We start from the raw sequence: 9,610 nt of genomic DNA on the forward strand, positions 1-9,610 counted from the left end.
AGCTCCAGCGCAGGTCGGACCCGATGTCGGCTTCCGTGTCCGTGATCACCTTCAGCCACTCGGGCTGAGCTGCAAAGGAGCAAGAGGGGTGGCAGAGAGAGCCAAGGAGATCAGATGAGCGGCTCATCGTGCCAGGCGGGCAGAAGGGCGCTCATTGTGTCATCTCTGCTGGCAGATGTAGTTATCACAGCGTGTTTCACCGTTTTAACAGCCTTCGCCTTTTGTGCGGCCGTGCAAGGCTGTGTCTGGCTGGGTCTGTGGGTCTGGCTGAGTCTATGGGTCTGGCTGGGTGTGTGGGTCTGGCTGGGTCTATGGGTCTGGCTGCAGCCGTGCATGCAGACTGCACAAAATTATGACAGAATCTGGATCTGAGATCACAAGAATATTGTGATTTCTCTTGTTAAGAGTAAACGCAGTCGTTCCTGAACTTCAGAAAAGACTGGATTCAGACTAAGACAACCAGGTTAAGTTTAGTGACTTGACTAGATCTGATTAATAGCTGTAAGCATTAACCCTGGTGGAAGTAGTCCAGGCTTGGAGAGAGGCCAGTTAGATTTTTACCGCTATGCTTCCTTCCCTGGTTACCTCGTTTTTGCTGGAATTATTTTAGAGCAAGTTAGGAGGTGCCTCTTTGCATGCTATAGCCTAAATCAGTGATCTCTACAGGTCTTTGCTAGGGCTTTACAATGGGTTTAACTGGGGCTGACATGAGGCAGGATCAAGGGTGGTGGTTTCACCCCCAGAGGCTCAGTCCATCCTGGGGCATCTTGCTGTGCTCCAGCACTGCCCGTGTTTCAGTGCGTTACCTTGAATGATGATGCGGCCCTGGTGGGTGTCCCTCCCTTTGGTGTTCTCAGCCTCACACTCGTAAGTGCCCTCATCCTCAAAGCCCACGTCCTGGATCTGCAGGAGGGGCTCGCTGCCGATCCACTTGGAGGACTGCGAGCCGTCCAGCTTCCTCCACTTGATCCGAGGAACGGGGCTGCGTGAAAGTAAATCTGGTGACGGCCAGCACTCGGGTACCCCATGCTGCATTACAACGTGTGTGTGTGCGGAGTATGCATGTGCTGAGTACGTAACTCAGTCCCTGCTCAGCCACGCAGGTCCCATCCCAGCTGGGCCTTGGCCATCAGGACAGATGGCTTTAACCAGTCCCCCCCTCCTGTTGCCCCCCATCTCTGCTCCACAGCAGACCCCTTGAAGAGAGGGGCTGGGAAAGCTGTGGGTTCGGCGATGCCCTCCCGGTCCCGAGCGACGCAGAGGCTGCACTCACTTTCCAAAGGCAAAGCACTCCAAAGTCACCATCTGCCCAGCCAGAGCGTAGGTGTCTGCGGGAAACCTGGCTTTTATGCTGGGTGCATACTGCCTGGCATCTGTGGAAGGAAAGGAAAGCACTGTGGAGGAGTTCTGGGTGGCTTTAAGCTGGCACACGTGAGGACGTAAAGCGCAGAGGTACCCGCGAGGTTACGCTGCTTTGCAAAACCTTCCTGCGCTTGGGTAATTTACGGGTGGCAGTGACTAAGTTTCGTTTTCCTCTTAAAACAGCTCTTACTAAAGTCTCTGAAAACCCCTTTGCAACATCTCAGGAGTGATTCTCCTTCATTTCCTACCTGCTTAACTCCCTAAAGAAGTGTCTTTAGCTGTGCCTCTGCAAGGTCACCAAAAGCAGAGCGGTTTCAGGGACGTGCGAGCCTGCACAGGCTGCACCTTCTGCCATTTCTCCCTTACAAACAAGCAGAGAAACCCTGTGGGTGTGGGTTTGCAGCTGCACAAGCAGCAGAGCCTGGAGAGATGGCTACTTCCCCCAGGTCGCAGCCAATTAATGTTTTTGTAAGCTCTTAAGCTCCCCTGAGAGGCTGGAGGGTGATTTGTGCACTGCTGGAGTCCTGCGGAGCCTGAGTGCTTGTTAACTCTGCGTTTTGCCCAGTTCCCCTATGATAATCCCCAGCACTGACCCTCTGCGGCGAGGCTGAGGCGGGAGAACTTGCTGAAAACGCTCTTGGTGATGAAGTCGATGTGGCTGGTGGCAAAGCAGGAGTAGTTGCCCAGGTCGGAAGCCTCCGTCTTGGCGATGTAAAGGTTTCCCGTGGTCTGAGACACGAAACGCCTCCCATCGGCTGGGATGAAGTTGGGAAACTCGTTCAGGAGCCATCGGTAGGACAAGCCTATGGGGAAAAGACAAAAGGACCAAACTGCACGAGCCTGAATTAAAGCTGAATTTGCTTCCCAAAAATTCCCAAGGAAAAGCAAAGGAGCAATTCAGGTGCCTGGGAATCCCTTGCTCTGTTGCACCTCTCCCCCAGGCACCAGCTCACCCCTGCTGGCGGCAATGCTGAGATGCAAACCCTTACCTGGGTAATGGGGAGGGGGGCTGCAGGCGAACATCACCCCCCAGCCTTCTGTAATCTTCACGGGGTCTCGCTCTTCTGCGGAGAATTCCTGCAAAACTGAATACACAGAGTGAGCCCTGTCCGTGGATGAAGAAGACAGCCGCGTTACTGCATGTTGTATCCCCCTCACAGGCCGGTCTTTTCAACAGTTGTACAAAGAGACATCCAAAAACATTACCAACTTTCTCCATAGCGCATCATATTTGTACAACCTCTGTGCAAATGGGAAGTGCCAGGGGATTTCTCCAGGTGATGCTGTTGGGTACCATGCACCATGGAGCTCCTCTCCAACCTTTATTTGTGCGAGCAGGGGGGCTCGGTTTACCCCCAGCGTAACTGCGGCTGCGTTTCATTTACCTTGTGGAGACAAACTTACAGCCAAAGCGGAGGGAGGCTTCCCTGCTGACCACCGTGCCCCTGGAGTTCGATGCCACGCATTGGTAGGAGCCGGCATCCTTGGCTTTCACGGGGTTGCTTATCACTAAGTCACCTGCAACCAGCCTGTAACGGGAATCCGGCTCCACCTTTATCTCTGTGCCATTCATCTTCCACCTGCAAAGAGCGAGAGGGGTGAATATTCACTGCAATCGCATGTTGTGTGGTGCCTCGTAAGGATTTGAGTTGGACTGAGGTCTGGTCTGTGAGCTGGGTGGGATTGCACATCACCTGTAGATGAGGAGGCTGATTCTCCTGTTAGCGATTTGTTTTATACAGAAGTGGAGAACGGAAAGCAAAGTTGGTGGTGGTTGTGTCCCAGCCCTCACCTGTAGGTCGCGGGAGGGCTGGCTCTTGCTCGGCAAGCCAGCGTGACCTTCTCTTCCGCTGAGCCTTCGGGGAAGAGGGTGTGCGCGGGCTGCTCCTCAAACACCGGCCCGTAGCTCCTCGTGCTGCTCTGCGCTTGGCACCACGCTGCAAGAGAGGGGAAACCTGCTCAGCTGAATTTAGCTTCTGGTAAAAATTCTCCTTTTGAGTTTTGCAGGGTGTTCCTGGCAGCGTCAGAGCTGCATCTCCGACGAGAGAAGGAGCGATGTGAAAGCCCCAGCCCATCTGTCACCACAGCCCAGCCCCAGCCGTGGCTCTGGGCAGGCAGCGTGTGCTTCCCGCTGAGCATCTCACACGCTCTGTGCTGTGCCAGAGGGAGCAGACACGCTCAAGACGTGTGGATGGAGGAGCACTGACCCCTATGAGCCACGCACAGACAAGACTGGAGCCGGAGACCCCCGGGTGCCCTCCTTGTCCCTGGCAGTGAGGACGGGCTGGTTCCTCCTCTGTACACACTCCAGGTCGGTTCCTCCTCAGCCCTTTCCAGGACAAGGGAGGAGGGAGGAGAACCTGGATCTTCACAGCTCTGCCACCGCCTCGCTGCAAACGCCTGCAGATCCCCTCCATCCCTGTATCTGCACCATCATCAGCTCCTGATAGCCCAAACCTGCTGCTTGCTGCCAGTGCTACAGGTGTCAGGTCTGGTATTCAACTAATGGGGCTTGGAGCTTCCTCTGCGGTGTTCAGGCAGGGGTTTGACTCTGATCTTGCTGTGATGAGCATGGCTCGGGCATAGGCATGAGACATGAGACCCTCCCTGCCTTCTCCTCCGCTCTGTCTGGGCCATGTTTTGGTGTGGTGGTGTCACTGGAGAGCACCAGCTGTCCGCAGTGAGCGGCTCTGTGTCTCAGATCAGTGGCAGATGCTGACAGACCCCTTCCACCCAGGCTTTATGGAAATGGCAGTGCAAATAAGTAAGAACAAAGCAGAAGCTGCCTGGAAAGCTCTTAACTGTGGGATAATGACCTCCAGCAGCTCTGTCCTCTCCCCAGCACCCTGAGAAACCCCTGTCCCTTTACAGGGACCGAGCACCTCAAGGCAGTGTCCTCCCAGTGCCGTCCCCTCTGCTTCCACAGAGATAAGCTCAGAGATGCTTCACTAACCCCAGGATCCTTCCACGCTTTGTAATTGAATTAATAACCGTCTTAAAACTGCCATGCCAACCAGCAATCTGTTTCCTTCCCCGCAGTCCGCAGCGTGGTCCCTGGTTAAATTCGGTGACTCCGGTAAGTGTGATGTTTAATGCAAGAGTAACTTCCAGCGGGGATCGGGCAGCTCGGCTCTGCCGGGCGCCGGGGGGAGCAGCCCTGTACCTGTAGCTCCCGGGGTTCGCCTCATGCCCCGGCTGCTCTTGCAGGAGATGAGGGGCAGACGGGATTGGGGCTGCGCTAATTGGCTCCGTGGGTGCAGAGCAGCTGCTCCTCGTGTCCCAGCAGTGGACAATTACCCAGGCCCTCAGCAGCGGGTGTGCGGGAGGGAGCTGGTGGTCCCGGGTGTTGCGCAGGAGAGGGGCTGCACCCTGTGCCTCATACTGTGGAGCAAGAGGAGAGCAGTGTTTCTGGAGGGTTATATTCCCTCTAAATCGGTGTCGGTGCCGTTTTCCTTCTGGAATGGTTAAATTCACAAAGGAGCGGCTTGGAAATCTGCTCTCGGTTGGGTCAGCAACGGCTGCGCTGAGCGAGTCTCAGCTGGAAATAGCTCTGCTGACCAGAGGGTAAAATAGTAATAACGAATTAATGGATTATTAATAAGAAACTAGTGTATTAATTGCGTTCTGGTAGATGGTAGTGAATAGGTTACGGTTTAACAGCTTTGCATTTTGAGATTAATAGGTAGCATATGGTAAATAATTTCTATTTATTTAACAAATAAAATCTATATTATTAACACTCTCATGCACGCCTTTTCTCAGGGGATGCTCCTTCCCAATCAAGCCAAATTACGCTAATCAGCCCTTCTGATTCCACCCAGAGCCTGCACCCCGTTGCTCTCCGCTGCTGTCCCCTGCTCCCTGCCAAGGTTACGGACTGCAACCGTCAGGCATTGATTTCCTCCAGTGTAATCAGTGCCAGGAGTTCGGGCGGGTTTTTATCTACAGCTCCAAGGTGTCTGGTTGGTGTTGGGGCTGAATGCCTGGATCTCACTGATTAAGCAAAACAATTAGATTAAAGTCGTAACTAAACAGATACAAGTTGAGGATATGGTCAGAATTGGGCATGCCTCGTGCAGCCCTACTGTCTGTGATAAAATCCAGCTAGGTGAGCAGAAATTACGCTAAATGTGCTGCTACACCTGACTAGAACAACATTCATTATTAGAAAAAGTAAATATGAACAGTAAAATAAATATGAATAGGTGAAAATGGAGCATAATCTGGAAATTAAGCTGTGGAAAACCAGCTGCAGAAATGCTTGAAGGTTCCAGACAGCGCTCCAGGAGCGACTTGTGCTGCTGTTTGGGAAAGATAAATACTGGATCATGAAATGCACTGCCAAGGACATGGCTGTCTCTGTGAGTATAAAAAAATCCCCCAAACTTTACACCAGATATTGCTGGAATAGACAAAACTCAAGCCTTGTCTCCGCAGTGAGCAGGGAGGTGGCTGCCAGTGCCCCCTTCGTGCAGCCGCGCCGGCCCATTTCTGGCTTTGGCGTTATTGTTCTTATTGGTATTTGGAAAATGCTGCAAGTCAGCCCCGAAAAGCCCAGGTGTCCGGGAGGCTGAGAGCTTCCCCTCAGTGCTGAGCTCATGATCAGTGTCTCAGCTGAAGCTTTTCCAAGATGTGTTCGGTTTACGAGGCCAGCAGCAGCCGCTGTCCTTTTACCGAGCACTGACCACAGCCTGAAGCCTTGGCACACGGGGGAAACGGGCAATTAATTGGTTTGATAGGAAATCTGAACGCATGCATGTGCACGAAATCGAAGCGGTTATTTTTAAAGAGCAGCTCTCTGAGGAGCAGAGAGTTATTTTTAATGAGAGGCTTTCTGAGGAACAAAGGGGCAGCGCTTTGGCTACCCTCAGACTTCACCGTTTTCCGCGGCTGTTAGGGAATGAAGGAAGGCCACAGTGACTTCCAGGCTTTGCTGACAGCCTTGTTCATTACGACTCTTCTCTCTGCACTTTATAAACCTTTGTGTTTTGCAGGGAAGCCGTCCTTCAGGTGATGCGGCCGAGGGAGGGGTGACATTGCCAACGCAGTAGCTGCCAGCCCAGACCGGGAGGTTTTGGGTCCCCTGGAGGGTTTCCTTGAGCCTCATCTATACCTGGCATCATTTTGTCCCTGGTCCCTCGCTCCTGTTCCCGGTGAGGATTTCTCTCCGTCTCAGCTGGCTCCTGAGATCCATTACATTACCAGCCAAAAAGGTCAAGAGAAAAATAACCCTCGCAGGCCTCACGGTTGAGTCATTTCTTGAGGGCTCAGCTTGGACGGGGCGCAAGTTGTGGGAACTCAGCTGGTTAATGGGAGAGCCCAGCTCCATCTTGCTGCCTCTACCAGATTTGGGTCAGACCAATTTCCAAACAGGCTAATTGCCTCCCAATCTAGGGCAGCCACCCCTCCCTCTGCCTCCTTGGGGATCCAGAGGACATTAAAAGGTAATTAGATATTTATAAGGACAGGCGAGCGGGCTCTGCCTGGGATGATGAATTAGCTTGAAGACATTATCCAATTCTCAGTTGTCTGAAATGCAATGTCTCCCTGGTGAAAAGGGACCTTTGGAGTGCAGCCTGAGACTCCCCGAGATCCAGAAACGGTCCCCGATGAACGGGGGAATCTTTGCAGTCAGGGTATGGCCAAAAAGGCATCCCTAGAAAAACTGGGAGGCGAAGCAGCTTTGCCTTGAGCAAGTCCTGCTGGCAGGAGGGAATTCATAGAAATCATGAAGGGTTTGGGTTGGAAGGGACCCTAAAGCTCACCCAGTCCATGGGGTAATGGTAGAAATTCCTGCTTGCGCCGAGGCCAGGAGGAGCCTGGGCTGCAGAGGGGCCCTGCTCCTGCTATGGGTTTACTGCAGAGCCTGCATTTCACCTAAATTTGAATTTAGAAAGGGGGAGACTTGTGCGTCAACCATTCCTGTCCTCTCCCTTGAGCGGTACAAAGAGAGGCTGGACACGGCACAGACGCATCCCTTGGCTGCGTAAACCACCAGGGAAAATTTGGCTTCAGCATCGCTGGAGCCGCAAAAGCCCTGAGCAGACAGGGACCCACGGACAGGGGCTGCTCTTACCCAGCAAGGCGACGACAGCCAGGGATGTGCGGACAAATCCAGCGGCGCCTCCCATCCTGCGCCCGGGTCACGGCCTCGGCGGCCGAGCCTCTGTGTGTGCCCGGGGACAGCGGCCCTGCGAGAGACAGAGATGGGGGAGTTACCCACAGCCTTTCCATGGCTCGGGGCTTGGCCCCCAGCTGCGCATCCCCGCTGGCCACGGGCCCGGGTGAGAGTCACTGGTCCAGCTGCCCATGAGGGACACGCAGGGGCTTGAAGGAGCCCTTTTTCTTTCTGATATGGCACATCTGGTCGGGAAATTGTTGTTCCTCCTCCCTTAATATCTCCTATTCTTCCTCTCTTTGCTTTTTATTAGAAAAAAGCACAAAGCCGGGAGCACACAGGATATTGGTAAGGAGGAAGAAAGAATTTGTTCTTGTTATTTTGTGAAAAAGGCATCTTTAATTGAAACTCCTCAGGCAGGGAGTGACTGACTTTGGGTGTTGTACCAGCCCCGAGCATCTTGTTCTGGAGACCCAGCTCGTTACCGTGTGCTGCACCCCAATGCAGAGCACCCCAATGCAGAGCACCCAGCTCCAGAGCATCCTTGCCCTGAGCCTTTGCTTGCAGGGTGGCGTGGAAAGCGTTGGCTGCATGGGGAGGTCTCTGTGGGGCTGTGCCGGAGCCTGCTGGGTCACTTCCTGCTTTCCTTCTAAATTTAATGCATTGGAATGGTTAATCAAGAGATATAGGTGCACCAAGGCACTTCCTGATGCTGGGAGACATCAGTAGGTGGAGCAGTGCTTCCCAGTGCCCTCCTCCTGTCTTCCAGGATCTTTCCAAAATTAAAGAACCCAAACAAAGCCCAGAGCTGGTTGTGCAGACCCTGCTCCCTCTGCTCTCCTGGCTAAACCTAACGACAGGACCAGCTTTGGCCTCCGCACCTCTTTCCTTGTGACTCTGATGGGGATGCTGGGCTGGGTTTTGGGGTTCCCTCCCCACTATTTGTTAACAAATGCATTTGAAATAAGGCATCGCAGCCCGGCAGAGCCCGGTGCTCCCCGCTGCTCTCCCAAACGCACGCCCCGGTGAGCGGCTGCCAAGAGCGGGAGCTGCTTCTCTCTCTGCTCGTCCCCTGCTCCAGCTGGTGCCGCTTCACTCCTCTCCCTGCCCATCTGCGCCCGAGCAGGCAGCGCTGCTGCTGGGCTCCTCCACCCTCCACCCCACGGGATGCAGCCCCCTCTGCTTTGCTGCTTTAAAAAAAACCCCATAGCCCTGCTCATTAATAGCGGCCCTGAGCAAGCAGCGATAGCCGGTGTTTGCTTTGCGTGGAAGAACCACCCGGCCTCTATGTCCTCACCCAAAAGAGACCGTTTTGCCACCAGCATTTGAAAGGGAGGAGACTCCACCCCAAATCCTCATCACTTTTTATCTCGCCTGGCTCCAAGGGCTGGATCCCAGCTGGCAGGTCCAGCAATGGGAGCAGACCCTGCCCTCAGCCCGCTCCTGCCCTCCTTAAATATTTGTTATATGACAGGCCCCTAAATTAGGCTGGTGGTTAACGGTGCTGGAGAAGGGGCCCCCCTGCCATGGGGCAGTGGCAGCGCCCGGCAGGAGGTGTTCGAGCCGTGTTACAGACAGGCAATTTGAGGACGCGGGTGCGAGACGTGTTTACACGAAAGCCGCTGCCCGCGGTTTGTTCCCGCAGCCCCGAAGTGAGTGAGTCACATGAAATCACTTGATATCAACAAGGATCACGGCCCAAACGGCGTCCCGGGCCCACGGCCTTTCGGCAGACACTGCCGCATTGTTCCCGGGCCTTCGCTCGCTGCCCGCGTCCCTCTCATGTGCCTTGTGCGCGCCGCGTAAGCACTTTGGGACAAGGAGCAGCTTTTAGCCCGCTCTGTTTTGCAGGCAGCGCTGCACTAATTAATGAGTTGACTTTTCCAAGTCTCTGCAGTTTGGTTTCCTCACCGGCGCGTTGCAATGCCCAGGGTTTGGGGAAGGCAGCGAGCGTTGAAGCTGTTCCTACACCCAGCGGCAGCAAATTAAAGTTGGAGTCTCGCTCCATCGCTGCCAACCCCGTTTTCGGAGCCTGAGTCCTCTCCTGCACCCCGGGAGCTGCCCGCCAAGGCGCTGCCCTGCTGCAGCTTTGCTCTCTTTTATTCATTTTTCCTCTCGCTTGTAAAACAA

General features: G+C 54.2%; 1 protein-coding gene across 2 annotated transcripts in view; it reads right to left on the reverse strand.

Moving 5' to 3' along the window:
• CNTN2 (contactin 2 (axonal)) overlaps nt 1-7,501 on the reverse strand; it is a 14,865-nt gene extending 7,364 nt beyond the window's left edge. Inside the window, exons 1-8 of one of the 2 annotated variants that reach the window (XM_010181382.1) lie at nt 7,439-7,501; nt 3,155-3,299; nt 2,767-2,942; nt 2,352-2,447; nt 1,956-2,165; nt 1,274-1,373; nt 807-982; nt 4-69 (exon numbers count right to left, since the gene is read on the reverse strand). In XM_010181382.1, the coding sequence (XP_010179684.1) occupies nt 4-69; nt 807-982; nt 1,274-1,373; nt 1,956-2,165; nt 2,352-2,447; nt 2,767-2,942; nt 3,155-3,299; nt 7,439-7,493 (1,024 nt within the window). In that variant the 5' untranslated portion in view covers nt 7,494-7,501. Of the gene's footprint in view, nt 1-2; nt 70-806; nt 983-1,273; nt 1,374-1,955; nt 2,166-2,351; nt 2,448-2,766; nt 2,943-3,154; nt 3,300-7,438 lie in introns of both variants that reach the window. The other variant, XM_010181383.1, reaches the window with a different exon arrangement.
• Between the last annotated feature and the right edge of the window lie 2,109 nt (nt 7,502-9,610).

The sequence above is a fragment of the Mesitornis unicolor genome, unplaced genomic scaffold, assembly GCF_000695765.1.
Source record: "Mesitornis unicolor isolate BGI_N332 unplaced genomic scaffold, ASM69576v1 scaffold13533, whole genome shotgun sequence".
Classification (NCBI taxonomy): domain Eukaryota; kingdom Metazoa; phylum Chordata; class Aves; order Mesitornithiformes; family Mesitornithidae; genus Mesitornis; species Mesitornis unicolor.